At 42.5% G+C, this 23,338-nt stretch overlaps 1 protein-coding gene and 2 long non-coding RNA genes across 8 annotated transcripts in view; 2 read left to right on the plus strand and 1 right to left on the minus strand.

Moving 5' to 3' along the window:
- The window catches only part of LOC116572903, a 28,262-nt gene extending 11,400 nt beyond the window's left edge, over nucleotides 1–16,862 (minus strand). The window contains exons 1-4 of one of the 3 annotated variants that reach the window (XR_004278548.1): nucleotides 16,617–16,710; nucleotides 5,885–5,913; nucleotides 5,304–5,495; nucleotides 4,198–4,229 (exon numbers count right to left, since the gene is read on the minus strand). This is a non-coding gene — a long non-coding RNA (uncharacterized LOC116572903). Of the gene's footprint in view, nucleotides 1–3,485; nucleotides 4,230–5,303; nucleotides 5,551–5,884; nucleotides 5,914–16,616 lie in introns of those variants that run through there. The other 2 variants (XR_004278547.1, XR_004278546.1) reach the window with 2 other exon arrangements.
- On the plus strand, nucleotides 13,388–14,460 carry LOC116572904. The gene is made up of 3 exons (XR_004278549.1): nucleotides 13,388–13,478; nucleotides 14,320–14,326; nucleotides 14,451–14,460. It is a non-coding gene; the product is annotated as an uncharacterized LOC116572904 (long non-coding RNA).
- Nucleotides 16,863–16,960: 98 nt separating the features above from the next.
- EDRF1 (erythroid differentiation regulatory factor 1) overlaps nucleotides 16,961–23,338 on the plus strand; it is a 42,444-nt gene continuing 36,066 nt past the window's right edge. For all 4 annotated transcript variants that reach the window (XM_032312341.1, XM_032312342.1, XM_032312344.1 and 1 more), the window contains exons 1-6: nucleotides 16,961–17,265; nucleotides 18,270–18,478; nucleotides 20,136–20,202; nucleotides 20,867–20,992; nucleotides 21,949–22,073; nucleotides 22,305–22,461. In XM_032312341.1, the coding sequence (XP_032168232.1) occupies nucleotides 17,158–17,265; nucleotides 18,270–18,478; nucleotides 20,136–20,202; nucleotides 20,867–20,992; nucleotides 21,949–22,073; nucleotides 22,305–22,461 (792 nt within the window). In that variant the 5' untranslated portion in view covers nucleotides 16,961–17,157. The remainder of the gene's footprint in view (nucleotides 17,266–18,269; nucleotides 18,479–20,135; nucleotides 20,203–20,866; nucleotides 20,993–21,948; nucleotides 22,074–22,304; nucleotides 22,462–23,338) is intronic.

The raw sequence follows: 23,338 nt of genomic DNA on the forward strand, positions 1-23,338 counted from the left end.
TCAATCCCAGGACCTCAGGATCATGACCTGAGCCAAAGGCAGATGCTTAACCGATTGAGCCACCCAGGTGCCCCAATGTCTGATAGTTTTTAAATCTAGTTAATTTCAGAGTTTCCTGCCCCATGAGTGGTGCCGCCATCCATCCAGTTCCACACCACAAAGACTTAGGTGTCACCCACATACCTTTCTCTCCTCCATTCCCCAAATCCAAGCCACCCCCAAGTCCTGGCATATCTCTCAAATCCATCCTCTTCTCTCTAACTCAGTTTCCAACAACCTGGTTTAAGTGACCACTGTTTCTCAAGTGGATGGCTGCCTTGTTCTGGGAATCCCTGCATCTCCCCAGCCCTCTCCACCCAGGCCATTCTGCAACCTCATGGTTTGGAAATGTGACTCAGACCATGTCAGCTGTTAAAGTCCTTTCGGTGGCCACCATCACACAGCATAAAGACAATGTCCTCTGTGCAGTCCATAAACTACTGACTGCTCTGAGCTCTGCATCTGGGTCCGGCTGTGTCTCATACCATCTTCCACCTCCCTTTCTGCCTCCCTCCACAAACAGCACTCTCTGCCACCATGTGGTTGTCCGCTGCTCTACCCCACACCCACCTGACCTCTTTGTCTACCCAACTCCTGTTCACCCTCCGGATCTTAAATATTACTCCTCTAGATCAAGTTCGTTCCCCCAGTTAACTGTAAAAACCTGAACTCTCCTTCAAAGCACCTGTCACAGTTTGTAGTATGTAATGTGTTCAGCCCCCACCCCCACCCCAGGCTACTCACTCCATAAACCCAGGAATTATCCCTAGCTCCTCCTATGTGACAGGTGCCCAAGTGTCTTGAATGAATGATTTTTTTTCCTATTAAAAATGCTGCCGAGGAAATTTTTGAATCAACGTGGCAGATTTACCACATGCTTCTATTCCCTCTTCTTCTGGAAACCCTCCAGAGATGGGATTTTTCAAAGGTATAGACCCAAAAGGACAAGAACAACGAGAACTAAAGAGGAGACAATAACAGAAGAAAGACCTCAGCAGATTTTTGGAATGTAAACAAAATAAAACAAAATTAAAAAAATAATAATAAGTGGGGAAATAGTAGCTGCTGCAGCAAAGAGCAGCAACTAGGCCCCAGGTGCCGACAGAAGGTCAGCCAGGGGTCGTGGAGAGCCTGGGCCCCTGAGACCTAGAAAAAATACTGTGGACATTGGGGACACAACAAGGCAGAGGCTGATAAAGCTGCTTTAAAATCCATAGCCAGAGGGCTCAACCCTTGCCCCTTTCCCACCCTAGGTAGCCAAGCAACGACTTTTCTCATCTCTACTCTGACACCACCACCAGTAGAAAATCAGGGCCTTTTCCTCTAGAGAAAATGAGTCTGAGGGTCTCCACTGGGGAGGAAATGAGGCATGGGGGTAAGGAGAGCACAGGAATAAAAACAAGCAGCTCAGGTGAGCATCTAATATTCTGCAGCTTTCCGGGAAAACCCTCAGGCACAGAGAAGCAACTTTTCACAGTTGCAAGTGGGCCATGGCACGCTGATTGGTCTCAGGACACAGGCAGGGACAGACTGTGGCCCCTACCATGAATGAATGTGATGTGGGAGCCCCGATTCCATTCTGGATCAGAGAAAGAAAAAAGGCAACTATAAAGTGTAAGTTGGGACTGTTGGGGAAATTCAAATATGGATCCTATAGCGGGCTATAGGATTAAATATCCTGCTTAAATATCCTGCTGTGATAATGGTATTGTACAAAAATATAGGCAAATATCCTCACCTCTACAAGCCATGCCAAGGCACTTAGAATAGTGGTGCCTTTCAGAGAGCCAACAAAGGAATTATATACATACAGATATATATGTGCATGCCATGTACACACAGATAGATGGAGAGATACATACAGGTATACATAGACTAATAGTCAGACAGGAGGGGGCGGGGAGAGGAAATCAGACAGAGCCAGTGTGGCAAAATGTTAACCATCATAAGACTAGGTGTGGAGTATTCAAGTATTCACTGTTCCATTCTTCAGTTTTTATAGTAGGTTTGAAAATTTTCAAAATAGAACAACAATGGAAAGAATCCTAGTAGAATAAATCCTTTGACAGCCACACTAAAGTGAAAACCAATAACAAATATACTTTGTTGGATATTTAGTAAAAGTGATTTTCAATCCAGATTCCTAGTCCCAACCAAACGATCTACCAAAATAGGGAGGGCAGGAAAAAATACTTTGGACATAAGAAAGGAGTCAGCATTTTTATGTCCCATGTACTCAAGAAGCTAGCGAAAGACATGCTTCAAACAACAAAGACAGGATGCGGGAAAGAGCCCCGGGAAGAAAAGCAGGCTGGGGATGGTGGGAAAGAGAAGCCACAGGACACAGGGGTACAAGAAGGCTGCGTCCAGTGCAGGCTGCAGCAGAAGGGCACCACACTTCTGGAAAAAGGAAACACAGAAAAGACCAAACAAAACAAAACTCTCCTGGGCCTGCCCAAATGGGAGTTGTCATTGATGAACATGGATCAGGGCATTAAGGAAAATGCAGTGATGACACATAGTAAACTGGCAAATATGAAATCAATTCCGTGGTTAATTCTAGAAAAAAAAAAAAAATGACGAGTATTCCAGAAAAGTGATGGGGGACTAGAGCATGTCTGCCTCAGCAGTTAATATTTGTAACGTTATAATAAAGGAAACACTGTTGGGGTTTTTTGTTTTGTTTTGTTTTGTTTTGTTTTTTTGTAACTTGCTCAAAGCTGGGAGGGCACCTGGATGGCTCAGTCAGTTAAACGTCCGACTCTTGATCTCAATGCAGGTCTGGATCTGAGGGTCGCAAGTTCAAGCCCCATGCTGGGCTCCACACTGGGCATGCAGCCTGCTTAAAACAAAATTGACGCAAAACAAAACAAAACCAAGACACTACGTGGGAGTGAAGATGGGGACTGTGTGTATGGAAAGGTAGGGAGCTGGTTTTAATTATGTTCTCACCTGTCTGATTTACCGTCTGGAAATCAAATGTAAAAAAAATGGGTACGTCAAGAAACAGCTGCCCAAAATAATTAAACGCAGAGGTGCAGACTGATATTTACAAGTTAGTATTCATGCCAACGTGGCTCACAGGAGCCAAAAGTGGAAACAATCCAACTGTCCACAAACAGATGGACCAATGAGCCACGTGTGGCCTTTCCAGGCAGTGGAATATTATTTAGCCTTTAAAATGGAAAGACACTCCGACACCTTCTATGTGGGAAAACCTTGAAGACACGATGCTGAGTGACATAAGCCCGTCACAGAACAACGAATATCGTGATTCCACTGATAGGAGTTACCTAGAGGAGACAAATTCACAGACACAGAAAATAGGGTCAAGGTTTCTAGGGGCTGGGAGCAGAGAGGGAAGTGGAGAGTTACTGTTTAATGGGTACAGAATCGTCTTATGGTAAGACGAGGTAAGATAAGAAACTTCTTTAAGGTAAGAAACTTCTGGAAATGAATGGTGGTGACGGTTGCATCACATCGCAGGTGTTCTTAATGCAACTAAAAAAAGGTTAAAAAAAATTAACAGCAGAAGAATAATATTCAAAGTTATGGTGGTAACTAGCAGGAGAAACAGCTGAGTAGGGAGTGCTTGCAGGAGGAGGGGATGCGGGGCGAGGGGAGGGGAGGGGAGGGGCTTGGTAAAAGACAGTTGCTGGTCATTCAAGTCCTTGTTGCACTGTTTTAACTTTCAAAAGGATAGCAGGAAAATTCACACAGTGATGCTTACTCGGATACTTTGTGCATATGTTCTTTAATCCTACGGTCACCAAGAGGCAGGTGCCTCCAGCGTCTGTTCTCAGCCAACCCACTGCGCTGACCCTTGGCCACCTGCATTACAGTGATCAAAGTGCAAACTAATTTTCAAAAGATGCTGTAGTGAATTTCCTCGTCTACGTATTTTATGCGCTGCTATGTGAATATCAGATTCCTAGGAGTAAAATAGTTTGAATTTTTATAAAAGACAAAACAGGGTGTCCGGCTCATTCTGTCGACATAAAAACTAAAAATGTTGCTCATGTAGATGTTACGTTCCTCTTCAAGTACGTTCCTCTTCAAGTAGAACTGAGCACAGAAGCCAATGACCTTCCTTTGTATTCGTGATTTTTAGCAGGTCTCTCCAGTTTTTGCAGTCCCCCCTCCCACTTCCCTTCTTACCTCTCCTGTGACGATGATCATTGTAATGGTACCTGGGGAATAAAATATAAGAAAAATGAGCACCGGAAGAGTAAATCGGGCTTCCTTTAGAAATAGAGGAAAATAATTTTGCAGTTGAGGAAACACATTAAAATACTATTTTTCTAGTGAAAATAGTTACATCACAATTTTAAATTACATTTCCATTTGAAATGGAGTCGATTTGCACCACCTACTGGAATGTATGGCTCTATAAAATCCAAGGTTTCAAAATTAGGAGTCCGCTTTTAGAGACTTTAGAGTTAGGTTTTTAGTTATCTTTGAGAGACCAGACCCTTTGATATGTTGGAAATGCCAAATGCTAATTTACTTCAGGGATCATTTTCTAAAACAAACTCTCTTTAGAAGCCAAATTTAATCATCTAGCTAAATTAACAAATTGTACAACTGCTTATAAAAATAAAATGATTAAGCCAAATACATCAACCAAAGAGATAAAAATGTAAATTAGAAGCAAAACTGAAATCAATACACATTATCAGTTGCTAACTCACTATTAAAAAAGAAGATTCGAGCAGACAACTGGAAAATGACAGGAAACATAAGCAAACGGGATAATAAACAGAACATAACTCAACATTAATTAAAAAAGAACTTGCCCAATGAAAATTTGATAGTGTTTATACCCAAAGTAATAATCATTTTCATGGCTTAATTACAGCTGAACATCAACATACAAAGTACTCATATTTAAGCTCTTTGACATTGTAAAGGAAATCCCAACAAAAATTTCATTCTTCATGACAAACTATTACAAGCAATAAATTTCTGAATATCTAGTAGCAACATTCATTATTGCATAATTGACAGAGATTCAGAAAAAAATATATCTACAGTATCCACTATTCTACATGAAATTGCTTTAGAATAGAAGCCTAAATATATTACATTTTAATTTCTTGAAACCTATTACAGCATTTCACTTATTTTATGGGTGTTTTGTCTCAAAATTGATTTTATTTTTAGATGTCAACTAAATTAGATGTCAACTCAATTAACTGAAGCATAAAATATGCCAGCAGGATATATGTAAAATACACCCCACAAAATAGTGCGCAAGTAAGCACCTGACTGAAAATCCGAAGCACAAAAAGGTCCCGTGCGATGGCCACCAACTCTCCATAATCCTCTTTGTTGTTGTAGGTGATTTGTGCATGACAAGCCTGTGCACGTGACAAATGTCATGTGCAAAGTTGCTGGAAGGTGTTTTTCCTCAGGGTAGTTCACCACTGGTGTGATTTCATTCTTGAGGTTCTCATCTGCATTGGAAAGCGTGGTGGTTTAATTTCTGTTGGCTGAGCTCAAAGTCTTTCACTGAGGATGCAGAAGAAATTCTTAGCGAGGCCAAGGATGCCTTTCCTGGTCAAGACACAGCTGCCTCTCCAGCGGGACCTGCCACCTGCAGCTCTCCAGGCTTCTGCCCCAACCTCCCCACCACCTTCCTGTGCCCCGCCCTGGCCGTGCTCCCACCGCTACCAGGACTTTGCCTATGTTTTTCCCTCTGCCTGGAATTCTTTTCTCTCCCCACTTTGGCCTAGTTACTTCTTCCCTGCCTTTTCTGGCTGAGTCAATTCAAAGCGGCAAGTTCGAATCTGGGGGGTACTTACCTGCAAGTCTCTGCATCCCCCACTAGACTGATTTTACTCACCTGTGAGTCCCAAGCACGCAGCACACCACCTGCACCGAGGAAATATGGAATGACTCACTCAGATCAGGGCCGGAGAGGCACCTGCTCCGGCCCTGCTCCAGCTACACCCCTCCCCAAAGGGAGATGGGCCCACCTGGAGCTCCAGGGAGCCCACTCTAATGGCTCCAAGCCTACTCTGTGGTCCATGGAGGCTGCTTCCCGAGCCTGTCCCCCAAAACACCTGGTGTATCCACCCCTGTGCCCAAGGGGTGGCCCAGGGGCATCTGTTGGAAAGGTGAGAGGATAAAATATATTTTAGGGGCACCTGGGTGTCTGAGTCAACTAAGCGCCCAACTCTTGATTTCGGCTCAGGTCATGATCTCAGGGTTGTGAGATCGAGCCCCACATTGGGCTCCCCTGGGTGTGGAGCCTGCTTAAGATTCTCTCTCTCCTTCTTCCGTTGCCCCTCCCCCTGAAAAAAAAGTACCGAAGTATTTTAATAGTTGGCAAGGGGTGGCTGTGATAAAAGTGTACAGTTAAGGAAGGAGGATAGAATGTGTTTTATTTCATAATTTGTTGGTTTAATATATAACTTGAGATATTTCGCTATATGCTATGCAGAACTCCATTTATAGTTTTCCCCAGACCCTGCCAGTCTCCCTCCCCAAAAAACAGGCACAAAAGTGGTTTCATGCGTATCTGAAAATACACTTTAGCTCTCACCTAATATCCTGATGATCCCTTGTATCCCATCTGAAATCTGAGTTCAAAGGAGAATGACTCTTAAAGTCAACAGAGATAGAAATACTGAATGTCAAAGCTCCTTGATAAGCACAATGAATGCGGCCGCGGGGAGGAACAGGGATAAAGAGTTGAAGTCATTCCATTTGAAACCATGTTTCAAAATCACTATATGACACTGAAATATTAAAAATTATGTTCTTTGGATAAGAGGACAATGCATGTTCTTGCCTTTTTGCATTGCACTACTGTTTGAATTTTCTAATATAACAGTGCTTACATTTGTAATGAAAATATTACTTTTAAAAAATCAAGGTACTATTCTGTTTTATTTACAAAATATGAACATTTCACCAAAGCTCACCATCTTTGCTATCCTTCACATGGAAGCAACAGTAAGAATTTTTTGCCTGTATATTAATTTCAGAGGCAAAAACTGTATCTTCTCAGAACTCAGTGGAAAAGGACTATGGCTTATCTTACATTGTAGATAACAGGAAGTCACAAACAAGCTCCATTTCTAGGTTTAGAAAATGTGTCACCTGGCTGGTGGACTCGGAGCCTACTTGATTTGGGGCAGTTCCCTGACCGTTTGTTATTCCTGCCAACTTCCATTAAGCCCACCTTGATTTCTTTTGGTTTCCTAATCATGGTCTGGAGTTTCTTTTTCATACCCATTCTTCTAGAAACCCAGTTTTGTTTTTCCTTACTTAGAAATAAGAATGGTCTAGGGACGCCTTGGTGGCTCAGTCAGTTAAGCATCTGCCTTCAGCTCAGGCCATTATCATGATCCCAGAGGCCTGGGATCCAGCCCCAAGTTGGGCTCCCTGCTCAGCCGGGATCCTGCCTCTCTCTCTGCCCCTCCCCTGCTCATTCTCTTTCTCTCTTTGTCTCAAATAAATGAATTCTTTAAAAAAAAAAAAAGAAAGAAAGAAAAGAAAGAAGAATGGCCTAGTTATTTACCTAGCAAGAATTAATTGCACTCCATCCTTTGCCCCATCTCTCCCACCAAGTACCACACACCGCGTGTACCAGTCAACAGGTGATGCTCTTGTCCCCTCCCCCTTGCCCGGGCTGCTCCCATCTCTACACTTTGGCTAGTGTTTTTCCTTTACCATCCCACACCCTGCCCAACCTTCCAAATCCCAACTACCCCAGGCTCCACGGCCATTCCTGACCACCCTCCACAGTCACCCCCCCGCAGCCAAGTGTAATTATCACACCTTGGCAATTCTACCACACCTGCAACTTCTCCTTTATCATATCAGGACTCACATTCACCTGTTACTACTGAGCACTTGCTACTGCCCTTGTCCTCTTCCCAGAGCTAGAGCATAAGCCCTTGAGGTCAGGAGCCCTGTTCTGCGACTGTCTTTAACCCAGCATTGTTTCTGGGTGGGACTCAATGAATGTCTGAAATGAATGAAGCTACATTGTTTGCTCAATCCCAACACTTGTGTCAGAACTGCTCAGGGCTCTCTTGAGAAATGTGTCTTTTCAGTGCCAACTCAGTGGACTGACTTAAGACAGTGACTGACAGAAGAAAATGGCCAGAAAAATGCAACACCGAAGATTAAATTAAAAGGGATGAAGAATGAACTGATTCCAATAATAATTCGAGGAAGGGGAGGATTGCGGGTGGAGGCGGACTAGATGTGTGTCGGTAATTGTTCAAGGTGCACGATGGTGACGGGTACACGGAGGTTCATTTTCCCACTCTCTCTACTTAGGTATATATTTGAAAATTGAAAATATTTGAAGAAGAAGGCAAAGGAGAAGAAGCAGTAACAGTTGGTTTGCAGACACAGAGGAGGCCCCGGGCCCAGGTATGAGAGAAAGCTTGGGATGCAGGTCTCTCTCCCTCCGGGTACCATCCTTCCCTGTGGCCACACCCTGTCGTCCGGGCTCCTCCCAAATCTATACATGCCCCCGCTCATTTATATGGCTCTCACGCTCAGACCCTTGGCCCAAGTAATGCCATCCCAGGCTCTGCCTCTTGCATATTGCCCCACGTTCTAGGACATTCCTAGACGGGAACGAGAGCCCCTTGGAGCCAGTCTCTACTTCAGCCAATCTGGTTGGCAAACCCTACCCCGTGGGTGTGATAAGTCACACATGGAGATCTTCTGGGACATAGAGTCCTTGATGTTTCTTAAATCACACCAAGTACAGTCCCCTATGAGAAAGAACTTGCCACAGTTTCCAGGAGACACCTCAGTGGAAATTTCTCCACTCTGGAAGGCTTCCCATAGTAGTGGAGGCTGGCGCAGACCACCCTCCGCCCAGAAAGACCAGTTCTATTCTAAAGGAGCCCTCTGAGGATCATCTCCCTGGCTGTGATTTTCCAGTGAGTTACGACAGTCAGATCATAACATTCATTGCAGCCAAGATGCACAGAACGCCATCGTGCTTTCCTACTCAAGTCTTCCCTAAACAAGTCATGACAGCCACGCTGATGATGTCCAACCAGTCTCAGGGATAAACAAGCCTGACAGCCTCCAACAGGACAGCTCAAGTTTCTCTTTCCACTCTCGTGCTAGCTCTTTCCTACTTCCAGAAGACCATTAAAAGAATGATATTTGTAATGTAGATGAGGCCAGTCTTTTTGCACAATGTTGACAGACAGGAGGAAGATTCCAGAGAGAAATGCCACAGCAGCAAATGAATATAAATGATGCTTTTCTACTTTGTGTTTATAAAATGCCTTTTGTACCAGAATCTCAAAGCGCTCCAGGAAGCAAGGCTTTGACTGGCACATTCAACTCGGGGTAAACGTGAATGGCCAGAGCTCCCCAAGTCATTTGTGATAAGAAAGAACAAAAGTCCAGACACTCTAAAAATTCAATATCCTTGCCTTCTGGGTAGTAAATAAAAGTGTGCAGATGGATAATGACATCTATGGATTCCGGCTCCATTTCCTAGGGAGAAAAAATGTAAATAAATATGTAAAAAATTGTCATGTGTGGATAACACCCATGGTTCACCCAGTGGTTATCATTCAGACCAACGTCCGCATGCAATGGATTCTGTTACTGGGTGCCTTGTGACTGCATGACACCGAGAAAGTAAAGTATATCTTTTCCATGACCATGAGAAGACAAATACAGAAATGTTTAGTTAAAAGGTCTGTCCAGTCAGTGACTTTGACATCTGATGCTTTGGCACTAAGTGATACCTTCCTTTTGTTCTGTCCACTGGTGTCACTGCTTAATAGCTAAATGATTCATTTAGGGTCTGCAAAGGTCAAACCCTTAACTAGAAAGGCAAAGGGGACCCACAGGCAGTGCCTGACTATGGGATTGATTTGAAAGTTCATTTGAGAATTCCTTTCTTCTCACTCTTCCTCGAAAGTGCGAAGGAGTGTGCACAGCATGAAGAACCCCTCAGGCTCCAGCCACCAACGAGTTGTCTTAAGAGCAGACGTTAGTGACTTTGAATCTGTTCTTTGGATTCATTTAGGGTTCCAGTCAGCTTCGGAGAATAAAACTCACAAAGGCTAAGAACACGTCTGCTGTGAAAGTAATACGTAGCACAGACAACCTGTCCCTACAACCACTTGCATTGTGTTCTGAAAGTCGATGCTAGCAGCTTACGAAGGGATTTCAGTTCTTCCAGTATCTAGAAAAAGAACCCCTGAAAGTGCAATCGAAATGGCTTCTGAAGAGTTTCAAATAATTTGCTTAAATAGAAGAGCAATTAAATAATTATCACCTAAATTAAACAAGCTACCGTGTAGCTTTCACCAAGAGGGTGTTGCTATTACACTGGTAAAATGTACCTCTAAGTTTTCATTGTCTTACACTTTAAAATTTTTCTACTCTTGTCAGATTAAAGTGTAAAGGAAAATACAGATCACTTACTTGATAACTGTTGTTGACTTAAAGAGCAGCTGGCATGTGGTTTTTGGTACTATGGTGTGTCTAAAATAGTCTTTCTAAAAACAGCATTCTACTAACTTTCTTATCACACACTGTTATTAGTTTCAAAATGTTCTGAACATGCAGCCCCAAAGTATGTGATGTAATTTGTAAATTACATCATAGCAGTAATACATTAACATCAAAACACAAAAGTAGAAAATAATCAATACTTAACATATTTTAATTTATTAACTGCAAATGAGTTCTGTTCTACTAATATTCTTTAAAAGAGAGTAAAGTGGTCAAAGAGGTTTATTTTTGTGCTTCTAGTTTGAAAACTTGGTGACTGAACAACTTGAAGTGTCCTTCTAAGTTCAGTTTATTTTAAAACAGGGTTTGAATGGTTGTCATTACTTAAAATAGCTCAAAAGATAATAAACGAACTAGGAAGAATCCCATTGTCTCAGAGCTTTCCAAGCCAAACTGTCATTTCAACTGTATCCGCAGATGAGGCAAACATTGTAGCTGAAATTTGGTTACATTTCCATCTTCTTTGAGTCCATCCATCTTTCCTACATACCAGTTATATGGTTTCAAGGAATAATTCAGAGATTATAAATTGTCTTACATGCAATGTGTTTACTTGTTCATTCCTGAGGAAGAAAGGTCAACAGACTGTTGTCAAGGAACAAAATTAAAAACTGGCAGAATGAGAGAGAGAGAAAGAGAGAGATTGAGAGAGGGAGAGGAAAGCTCTTGCTGGCAGCTGGGGAGAGTGAAGCTTGCAGCACATTTTTGGGGTAAACAAATCAGTTGGTGGATGACAAAGAGATCAGTTTGGGCATTCTGAGTAGGCCAAGAAGTGGTATTGAGGAAAACAATTAAGATGTGGATAGGTTTTCCCAAAGCCTTGAGAGTGTGGTTGAGAACCACGGGGGGCTTGCTGTCTCCGTATGAATTCAGCTCTGCTGTCCCCCTTTGGATAGATGCTGCCCAAGGTAAACCAGACCTGCACCCCTGTTCTCCTCGGTATACTTAAAACAAACTCCATTCGGAAGATTTGTAAAAGAGGTGAGACATTTCAGCTCTTAAGTTGACTGTAGACATTAATTTTTAATAAGCAGCATAGGTCATTTTCAGCAACAAAAGCGCACAATGTTGGAAGATTTTCAAACATCTATTTTCAAAAGTGCTCTCTCCATAAGATAAAGTTAAAAAAAAAAAAAAAGTCTTTCTCATTTGCTGTTAAACCATCACCTTTCTTTCAAAGGGACAGATCAAGCTTGTCTATTTTTGTGGAATTTCCAACTAAAGCATCTTAATGATGGCTACTTGTCACCACAGAAAAGGATGAGGAAATGTGGGACACTTTTTATAAAATATAGTAACTTATTTTCTAAGCTTGACAATTCTTTTAAGTGCTTTGCCACGCGATGATCTATAAACTGTGTGTGGTATATAAGATTTTCAAGGTCGCCTCTCATCACGGAATTCTGAAAAGATTGTCCTAAAGGCCTTGTTTTGTCACCAGATTTAATCATGTAGACAGTATCTAATAACCCATCTGAGACACCATAAACTGGTATACTACAGAGTGGTCCCCAGATACCCAGTGCCCCTTGCTGGGGCGTATGTCTTCCCTACCACCTGGGTGCTACACTTGGCCGTGTATCTTGTTTTGGCAAAAAAAAAAAAAAAAAAAAAAAGGTGAGTGGCAGCGATGTTTGTCACTCCTTTTGTTTGTTTATTTGGTTTGGTTTGGTGTGTGTTTTGGGGGGGTGTTTGTGTATGTGTGTCCCTGACCAGAAGCTTTGGGAACTGGTTTACAAGTTGTACCTCTCTTGGTTGTACCACTCCGACAGGCAGTGCTCAGGGTGGTCTCATCAGTCTGGCTCACAGAGTAAAGATCACGTGGACTAGTGCAAGGATGTCCCAAATTCTGCCTGGGACACACTTCTACTAAATATTTGGGATGTCCTTAGCCTTAAGAATTTGTTCACAGTTTACCTGAAATTCAAATGTAACTTACCATCCTGAATTTCACCTGGGGACCCTATTTGTAAGTCACTGCATTTGGGAATTGCTTGTTTTGGCTGCAAAACCCAATCTTCCGTGACTGATAAACCATCTGACCATGGCCCAAGGAAGGGTGTCTGCATCAGTCTGCATATCAAGTACTAGGAGGCTTAATCTTTCCTTAGGTTTCAGATTAAAAAGCAGCAGTTCTGGTGCTTCCTGAAAGCCAGCAGAATGTCTGTAGAGATCACTGTTCTAAACTGTGTTCACCAGCAGCAGTGGTCAGATGCCGGAATCTTGCTAAAAATACAGATTCTCGGCACTACCTTAGAATACCAATTTTGAATCTGGAGATGGCTGGAGGATCTGCTGGTTTAACAAGTTCCTTGGGGGATTTTGAGACACACTAAAGGTCTGGTGGCTTGTGTCTGCATTTCAACTTTCTGTAAGACTACGTGGGAGTCAGGGACTCAACCCTTTTGCTGTTAAACTAGTTTTGTGTGATGTTCAACAAGTCAATTCTGTCCTCCTTTCTGGAGTGCACTGCACATCTACAGAGGGATGGGTTTGGCTCAGATCATCTCAGTCTCTCTTCTAAAAGTCCAGAACAAGGAGTCAGAAACCCAGGGCCTTCCAAGGTTCTGTAGGCAAAGTAAACAAGTAAAGGTGGGTAGCTGTAAACACTAGGTCATGGAGGGCACCTTGCAAGGCACGAGCCCCATTCTAAGTGGTCCCTGCATGTTTTCTGTTTTGTGGGCAGAACTCCCAGTTCCTAGGCATATCTCCCTTGCATAGAACCATAACATTTTTTAAAAAGATATTATTTACGTATTTATTTATTTATTTGAGAGAGAGATTGAGAGAATAATTGGGGGAGGGGCAGTCGGAGAAGCAGACTCCCCGCAGAGCAGGGAGCCCCATACAGGAGTCAATTCCAGGACCCTGGGATCACGACCTGAGCCAAAAGCACCTGCTTCACCGAATGACCCACCCAGGCAGTTAATATTTTTGACTGTAAACATTTTTGACAAGATTTCTAATGTTGCTCTGGAAAACACTGTGTGCTGTGAGTAACGGAGCAAATTTATGTCTGGCATTTCTCTGAAATCATAACGTGTGCTGGGAGGATGCGATTTGGAAGTGCGGTCTAACCTGTGGATTGTTTCAGAATGGAACTGCTGTGAAGACTAACTTTAATAATTAATGACTGACACCACAATAATTTGGAGAGACTTCATTAAACCTTTTCAGCTTTGATTTTGCAGATTAAAGAAAAATTGGAGCCAACAACACTGTTTTTATGTCTCAAACACTTTGATAAGCATTTTAAAAGCCTGTCATACTAGTTATTTTACCTACATTGCCTAAGGGCTAAAACAGTTCAATGGGCTGGTGCTATGCCTAGTGTTGGTAAAACAGATATCAGATGGGACGCTAGCCCTCGAGGAGCTCACAGGTGGCAAGAGAGACAAATACATACAGCTAGTTTTTCTATAAAGCGGCAAGTGCAGGGTAAAGCGACATACAAACTTTGGGAACAAAGAAAGGGACCCTAAGGGTTAAGGAGGGGGAGGTGTCGGGAGAGACTTATTAGGGACGATATCTGAGATGAGTCTTGAGGAATAAACCAGGTGAGGAAGGGAACGATGTCCTAAGCCTGGGGAAACACCAGAAATACAGACTGCTGGCACAACCCGCTGAAGCAGAAAACTGTAAGCCGTTGATTCATTCAACAAACATTTCCTAAGTGGTGAAAACATCAGGTGCTGGGGAGCCCGGTAAACACCCAAGAGTGCTGATTGCCTATAGGAACGGACACCTACCAACAAAGCAGAGCAGGCCCTAGGTGACGAGCACATCCTGAGCTGGGCGGAAGCTACGGGACAGGGAAGGAGGAAGAAGGCAGACATAGATACCATACAAAAAGAAACATAAATAAGCTTCTTAAAATGTGAAATTCTGAAAGTAAGGATCCATGTTACCCACAACATTAAATTTCAATCACTTACATCAGAAACAATGATAACTCACGATCTCTCTCTCTCTCTCTCTCTCTCACACACACACACACACACACACACAGAGCACTTAAAAGTGTTTGTACGGAAGAAAAGAGAGCAATTAACAAGCACTTAGCTAGAAGAAAGGATTAACTCTCTATAACTGAGATGTACCCAGTTTCTCTTGCCTTCAGGAATCCCCCTCCATTACTGTCTACACTTTGCTGGTTCTAGTTCTGGGAGCGGCCTCAGGAAAACCAGTCTTCCTCAGGTCCTGGCACTCATTGGTAACCCCGCTACCCTGAAGACCCTCTCTGCCCCAGGACCCTTTTTGTAGCTGACCTGCTTTTTCTATACTGAATTTCTGGCTGTTTCATTCCTCTCTGCCTTTTCATTCTTTCTTCCTTCTTTGTTTCTTTTTCTTCTTTTTAAAATATTTATTTGAGAGAGAGAGAAAATGTGAGTGTTGGGGGAAAGGAGCAGAGGGGAGAGGGACTCTCAAGCAGACTCCATGCTGAATGAGGAATTCTACACAGGGCTTGAGATCACAATCCTGAGATTATGACCTGAGCCACTGAAATCAAGAGTCAGATGCTTCACCAACTGAGCCACCTAGGCACCCCCTCTCTGCCTTTTCACAGGCCATTTCCGGCACATTTTCCCACTAAGCAACATCACCAAGGGTTCAGGAACCTGCTTCTCGGGAAGCCTGAAACATATTTGAGTCCTGAAAATAAGAATTACTGCTACCTCAGAAAATCCCTTCTTACAAAAAATTATGTTTAATAAAAATTATGTTTTATGATAAAATAATGCATAATCAGAAAGAAAAATGGAAAACTAAACTTTAAAGAATTGATTTTAAATCACTTCATCTTACCACTCAGAGGCTTTTTATGGACACAGACACAGGCAAAAGATACGCTTTAAAAATTAGGATCATAATACATATTTGCTTTTTAAATTTTTATCATTTAACATCATATGTGCAATTGAAATGTTCTTGAACATTTCTGAAAAAGAAGTTAATAGTTGCACAAGTTAATGGTATTCTATACCAGGGGTGCCTGGGTAGCTCAGTGGGTTAAAGCCTCTGCCTTTGGCTCAGGTCATGATCCGAGGGTCCTGGGATGAAGCTCCATGTTGGGCTCTCTGCTCAGCAGGGAGCCTGTTTGCTCCCCTCTCTCTGCCTACTTGTGATCTCTGTCAAATAAATAAATAAATTTTTTAAAGGAAAAAAAAAAGGTATTCTATACCAAAAAAGACTTAATCATCTTCCTAATGCTAGATAATTTGTGTTCAATTTTTTTACAATAAATGTATTGCCCTGCAAAAAAAGGACTTTACAAAATATTAAAAAATCAAAATCAATACATGTTGAAGTGTCTACAAAATGTACTATTATGTATAATTCACTGTTAAATATAATTCATAAGAACGTTCCCGTACATTTGAAAACAAATTGCAAATTGAGCTTCCTCAGTCACAAGGACGTGTGACTATGCACACATCGTTATCAGAGCCCAATGTAAGTTACAAGTTGAGATAGCCAAATACTGCAAGGCAAAATTAATTTTTCAAAAAGTTTCCAATGTTTTGCCACAAAACTAAGCAACTTTTTATGAAGCATGTGGCTGCATTTATGCTTGATATGGCAGTAGATGCAGATTCTGAGCAGAAGAGATCCTCGCGTCTCCCAAGCTTTCACAGGGCGCTGGCTGTTCCTCTACGTCCTTCTACTGTAGGCACCGGCATCATCTCCTGGGAGTCTGTTGGAAATGCAGAATCTCAGGTCCATCCCAGACCTACTGAGTCAGAATCTGCACGTCCACTAGATCTCCAGGTGTCTCCTGCGCGCGTTAACGCCGGACAAGCCCCAGGACCACCCAGAGAGCCCTTTGCTAGCTCCCTGGGGCCGGACTAGCTGGCAGGCTCTCCGCCCGTGCTTCCCGAGTCACTAGGCAAGCGCGGCACCTGGAAAAACCCTGTGGAGGTGCGACCGCCTTCGAAACGCGTCGGTTCCGTAAAGGCGGAAGGCCGCCAGTCCGACCCTCGGGGCCACGGGCCCAAACCCGCATTGCGATGCGCGAGCAGGACGCCAAGCCGGGGCGCGCCGGAGCCTGCACTGCCCCTCACCTGCGCCCCTGATCTCTCCCTTCCTGGGGCTGTGAGCCCGTCTGTAAGCCGGTGGGGCACTGAAGGCTGCGGAGGCAGGAGCGCTCGCACCTCGCTACTTTATTTAACTGGAACGGCTGGTTACAGGACTGCGCGCCGTGCACCGCGCTGCGACGACCTCGCCGAAACAGACGTCCCCGAGCCCGGGTTGCCAGAACTGTTTGCCAACAAAGGCTGGAGGCGTGCAAGGGGTGGAGCCTGGGAATCAGCTACCGCGAGACGTGGTCCCCTGAGGAGCCTCCGTCCGGCGCAGGCGCAGGCGCACTACACCTCCTGCCGCCGCCGCGAAGGTGGCTTCCACGGGGGAAGACGGGGCCGGGCCTCTGGCACAAAGATCGCGAGATTTGGGCGCGTCACCGCGCCTCCTTCCGGTCATAGACCGGAAGCTCAGTGAGCGGGGGCGTCTCTGGGGCTTGCTTCGCTGTGCCGCGGCGCCGCTGGGCCCGGTTTCTGTCGCGCCTCCTCGGATCCCGTTCCGCCTCGTCTGCCCTGGGCCGAGGTGATGGGGGACTCCAAGGAGGGTGGAGCGGAGTCTCCGCCGGCCGGGGCCGCTGCTCGGGAAGGGCTCAGCCTCCTGTCCCAGGGAGAATCCGAGGAACCTTCTGCACAGGTGAGTCGGTCCCGGGGCTGGACCTGCAGGGCTCCGGGGGCTGCGGGCCCGCTCGGCGAGGGGGGCCTGTTACGGTTCCCGGTGGCTGCTGTGCGTCTCCCGGACAGTCCGCCAGCCGGAGGGGAAGCCCCCGTGTCGGTGACCTGGCGCTCGGGTATTTGCATCCAAGTCACTCGTATCCAAAGCAGTTCTGGCTTCCCTCTCGGTTATACCCGACGAGCGGCCGTCAAGGAGCGGGAATGCGTGGCTCCACAGTGTGGCACAGTCGTGCAGAGCTGCGGGGAGAAGAGCGGGTGCCGGGGGGCGCCCCGCGAAACGGGGTCGAGGTAACCCTTGAAGGGTTCATAGTATTTCCCCGGCCGAGAAGGGACTGAGGGGAAGGCTGAGATCGCGAACTCGCACACTGAGCTTGCTCGGGGGTGTGCAGGTGAGGAGTGTGAGGCGCCTCCAGCGCCTTGCTGTGGAGGCAGAGGCTCCGAGTGTGTAATGACCCAGCGAACCAGCTCCTCATCGTTTGCTTGAAAACCGGAAAGCCCGAGGGGCGCCGGGCTGGCTGAGTTAGTGGAACGAGGGATTCCTGGTCGTGAGTTCAAGCCGCACGTTGGGCGTAGAGGTTGCTTAAAAACAAAACCGCCGCAGATATCCTACCACAAAAGACATTCTAAATGATATGTTGCTGAAATTAAAATAGTTCATCTTTAATAACAAACAGAGGCTTTTACCAAATTTTGCATTTTGGGATTCTGTTGACTGTCCTTGGCTTTTGCTTGTCCACAGTCTTAGCTGATCACCATAAACATTGCGCTTCCTGACTCGTGTTTTTCTTTGAACTTGTGTGAAAAAGAGCTAAGTAAATGTGAGAGTATATGCTTGCGTTTATTGCTGTTGGAAGGGTGTGGCATATATTCTTGTGAAGCCTGATGTGGGTTTTTTTTTCTTCTTATAAAGGTGGTATTTTAAATTTCTAGCAGTGTTATTAAAGTTTCGTTCAATGTGTTAATTAGGGATCAGCTTTATTTCTTGGAGGCAATGAAGTGAAGAGCCGAGCTGTGGTGAAATACTCTTCTGCCCCTCCTCGAACAGCATTTGCACGCCTTGAAGAGAAAACAGACTTGAAACTCCCACCTGCCAACTGGTTAAGAGAGAGTGCCAAACTAGGGCCGGCAGGAACTACCATTCTTGGCAATAGTAAGAAGAGCAAGCCATTTTCAAGGTAAATACCCATCAGTGACATTTTTTCCTGACTCGCGACAGCCTCCCTGCCAGCCCCCAGACTCTGAAGTTTGCTTTTTCGGTTTAAGTTGTAATGCTCACCATCTTGGTGAGATTTCTCTTGAGAAAAAGGTTGACTTTCAAAGTCCCTTCCCCCCACAGTGGGATTGTATTCTCATGTGAAGACGTCAGGTGCATGTGCTTCTTTCAGGTCTGCAGCCTGTTTATTAACAAAGCTGAGTTTTGACCATTTAAATTCAATCAGGGTATCATTCAATTTTTAGCCAATCGGTATCTTTTGAGTATATGAATACAAAGAATCAGGGTGGCACAGGAGGAGAACCTTAACACTATGGAATCTGCCCTGTAGAGTTTTTCATTAAATGGTGGTGGATGATTTCATCTGAAAAAGCCTGATACAGAAACCGAACATTTTTCAGTAACTTATACCACCCTTGACTCTGACACTTGCTGAGACAGTTGCTGGAAGTTCTTCTGGTGGTATTTAAGTGTGAGAGAGTGGCCTGGGTTCTTACAGAGAAACATATACTAACATTCATAATCTTGTAGACAATTTAATGTGTAGGATACTCTTTTTTTCCCTCTGTATGACTGAACCTAAAATATGTCCACATAACCTAGCAAGAGCCATAAATACGTTAAAAGCTAATGAGTTAGTAGCTTAGAAATTCTCCTAATGCTTCCAAAGGTAAAAATTATATTTGCATAGTGTTGTTTGTAGCATTAGTTATACTAGCAAAAAGTTGGAGATAGTCCAGATATTTTCTTTTAGAAGATACTTTCTTTTAGAAGAATGGCTTAATCAGTTATCAGTCAACTAAATTAAATATTGTAAAGTCATTTAAATTTTAGTTACATTGACCGTGTGCAAACGTGTGCCAAGTACTTTATATGTTTATCTCATTGACTTCTTACAACAACCCTTTGAGTTAGGTTCTGTTAACTAATTTTCCATGTGGGAGGACTGAGACTTAGAAAAGCTAAGTAACTTGCTTAGCCTGCGTGGGCAATCATCAGAGCATGCTTTGAAGTGAGGCAGTCCTAGGTAAATGTTCTAATTCTCTGCCATTTACTGACTGGAAAATGGTGACATCAGCCGCTTTTCAGGCTTAGAGATTGTAGACATGCCTCACGTGGCACCTGACACAACATTTTTTTTCTTTTTTCCTTTGGGCTGAATTGAGGTCATGTTCTTTTTTTTTTCCCTAAAAGTGTAGTATATGAACTAGCAACACAGTCCTAGAGACTAAAATCCTGATAAATGTTTCTGCTTATATTTTTCTTATCTCTTCACCTAAAAAGTGTAATATCTTAAACTGGTTTCTCTTGGAGATTTTTTGGGGGGGATTTGTAATTACAAAAAAAGAAAGTAATTGTTAATTTTTAAATTCTAGATGCGTCCTATTAATTGCGTCTAATGATTATTACTATGTTTTATCAAATTAAAGATGTGATTGATTTAAATCTTTGTACCATGAAGATGGAGAAAAGTCAACTCTGTTGTTGATAGGCATATTGATTGCAGAGACGTAAGAATGTGGAAAATGGGTACCCTGAAGCTGACGGAATAGTGTATTCATAAACTCTACTTGTTTCATTATGAGCATGACCTTTGTGGCCTTTGTTCCCTTCATTAGCTTTGGTATGGCATACGACTTTATTGATTCTGTGGGAAACGATGTGGACGTTGTCTCTGACTCTGAAGTAAGTGTGCTTATTGGAGAATGTAATTGGGGTGTTTATGTTAGGGATTTATAACATTCTCTGTTCTGTAGTCTTAAAAAATTGCTGATGAAATAAGATCCAACTGTCTGATTATCGAATACCTTTTGTGCTATAAAGTAACACTCTTCCACATCTCCTTTCAAAAAGGAAGGAGTGACACCCAAAACACAGGCAGTGATAGTAATTAATATTGGTGGTTGTTTTTTAATAATAGCAATTACAAGTCATTGAAAGGTTTGGGATGATTTATATAATGTTTCCAATTGAGAATTAGAAATAATACTTAAGGCAAAATCTTTTGCTCCTTAGTTGGTCAGTTTTAGATATCTGATATGCTAAAAGCCTGGGTCAGTGCAAAAGTGACATGTACACACTTAACTTTTTAGGAAATTCCATAGTGTAAAAATAAATGTGTGTCCACCATTTACATTAAAATAGGATGGCTGCTAAAGTGTAGGTGATTCTGGTTTTAAAGTTTTGTCCTCCATGTGTTTGTGTTTAGCTCTTTGTGTACGGTAGTTTATATAACCTTAGGAAAATAAAGTTTCTTATGCTTTAAAATTGAATGAAGTTAAAATTTGAAAGAGTTTGGGTGACACTAAAAAGGTCTTTTTAAACTGGTTTTCCTCTTAATTTTTTAAAGAACATAAAAAAGCTCCTGAAGATTCCCTACAGCAAGTCCCATGTAAGCATGGCCGTCCACCGCATAGGAAGGACTCTTTTACTTGATGAGTTAGACATTCAGGAACTCTTCATGAGATCATCTCAGGTAATAACTTTTGGTGGAAAAACAACCATTTAAGCACTATTTTAACAACTTAAGGGGACTAGAAATATCATTTCAAAGAAAGACTGAAGCGGAAACATGGTTCAGCAGTTCAGCAACTGAGAAATTAGATGGTTCGGGAATATAAAGAAGTTTTAATTAAAAAAAAATAGAAAACAGAGTGAGTAGGGAAGAAACTTATTTATAACCAACAGCCAGGATTCTTGCAAAGAAAAGGATGAAACCAATGGAGAAAGTTGTGAAAAATCAGAAATCTTAGGGGATTGCTGACTTTTTTGAAAAATTCTTCGGTGTCTCCATTAAAGAGATTCTCTTGAAACATAACTGCCAGAAAATGTGAAAGATGTTAGAAATAAGTCCTCTGAATACATGGTTATTAGTATTAATTGGTTCACTTAAAGCAGAACTTCTCAAACTGCATTTTGGTAAATGACTTCCCCACTCCCCTCCCCACTGTGTGTTGGTGATGGATACTTTTTTGAAAAGTGTTAACAACAACCTTTCAGTGTCTCAAGGCTTACTCTCCATTTCTGTACTCTCACTGGGGAGTGTTGGCAGGTCACAGTGTATGTATGCTTGTCACTGGTCAAGCTCTTAGGATGTGACAATGAGTAAATCACAAGTCCTTCTTTCCTGGCAGCTTATAGTTTTGGCGTTATAAACACAGATAATTTCAATATGATATGCATATTGGGGCTTCTTCCAGGTGCCAAGGAACATGTTAGAAAGAAAAACCACTTCTCTTAGCCTGGCTCAAGGAGAAGAGGAAGACAGATTTCCCCAAAGAGGTGAAAGGGATTAAGTCAAGAATGATAGTGTTTGAGTATGTGTTTATGAAATAGTATTTTTAAAATAGAGCATTTTTTGTAAAAGAGGAGAGGGTAACAAATGTTTTGATTACAGGTTTGTTGTATTTATCATTTTCTTTTGTTACTCAGACTGGTGATTGGACATGGCTGAAAGAGTTTTATCAAAGACTCATTGACCAGAAGTGGCAGAGGAAGAAGAAAAGCAAAGAACACTGGTATCAGAAAGCTATTCTTTCCAAGTTTTTATATTACAGGTACTTGGCTACTTGTTTATTTTTTATCTTTAGGAAGATGAAATTCTATTCTGAAATTGAAATTTAAGCTAGTAAAAGTAAGTTGTGTAACTATTGATATTTCAATGTCTTCTGTTCCTTTTTAAAATAAGATTTATAGTTGATATGGAATTTAGCTTTAAAAAACTGGTGGACTGTCACATAAAGTTAACTTTAGTAACAATGTGATGTTTTTGTTTCTGGTTTGGCCAGTATCAATGGTGATGGAGCCGCTCAGCCTGTCCCATCTGCTGCAGAACAGCAGGAATCATCCAGTTCAGATCAGACAAATGATTCGGACGGGGCTTCGTGGCCCGCCCCCTTTGAAATGCCTTCTTCAGTTTCTGAAGACCCCAGTGCTTCCAGTCAGGTTAGTTAGTACTTAGATGTTAATTCAGTAAACTCCTTTAAGAAGACAAAACAAGTGATCTTGTTAAAAATGGAAGAATAGGAGTAAAAAATACGTTATTAAAAATTTTCAAAATAGGATTTGTAGAAAATATTATGAATAGCTAGATAATGTTTTTAAAATTAATTTGAAGTATTTAAAGATTTTTACTGGCATTCAAAATAGCTTACCAGTGTAAACACATTGGTCTATGGTGTCTATTTAATAGGTGTCATTAACCAGGTCTGTGGTGTCTTTTTAATAAGCTAGTGTCTATTTAATGCCTCTTATCAATGCTGATTATTTCCTTGAAGTCATAAGACTATTATATAATACTGTGATAGAAACTATTTTAAGCTTTAGACTTACAGTGAATGCCTATCAAATACTGAGACTCACAGGCCTGTTTGTAACATAATACTGACCTTCTTACCTTAATTTTTTGATTGTTAAGCCTAAAATTGCCCTTAAGATTTTCTGGATGAAGTTCCTGAGACTTAACCCACATTAATATTGTAAAGTTTTTAGAAAGGAAGAAAGAGTAGTATATCTGTTTGGTCTGTTGTATTCTTGGTCTTTTTCTTACTTCTTGTTTAGTTTTTGTCTTTACTGTGTCTATCAAAGAGTAAAGTAACTGAATCTATGTAAATTTATGCATATCTGTTTTTAGGAAAACATTGACAGAGTCGAAGATAAAAATAAGATCTTTGGTTAATTGTGTTTTTCCTCTAGCTGTGTGTTCTCACATATTGAACATTATTTGTGCAGATTGTTGCTGTCCTCACAAACTAGGGTTACAGGAGGCAAATGCATTTAACTTGATTTTAGTTTTAGTAGGTTTTGAGATAGAGAAAGCTCA

This window comes from Mustela erminea, chromosome 14 (assembly GCF_009829155.1).
Source record: "Mustela erminea isolate mMusErm1 chromosome 14, mMusErm1.Pri, whole genome shotgun sequence".
In the NCBI taxonomy this organism is placed as follows: Eukaryota; Metazoa; Chordata; class Mammalia; order Carnivora; family Mustelidae; genus Mustela; species Mustela erminea.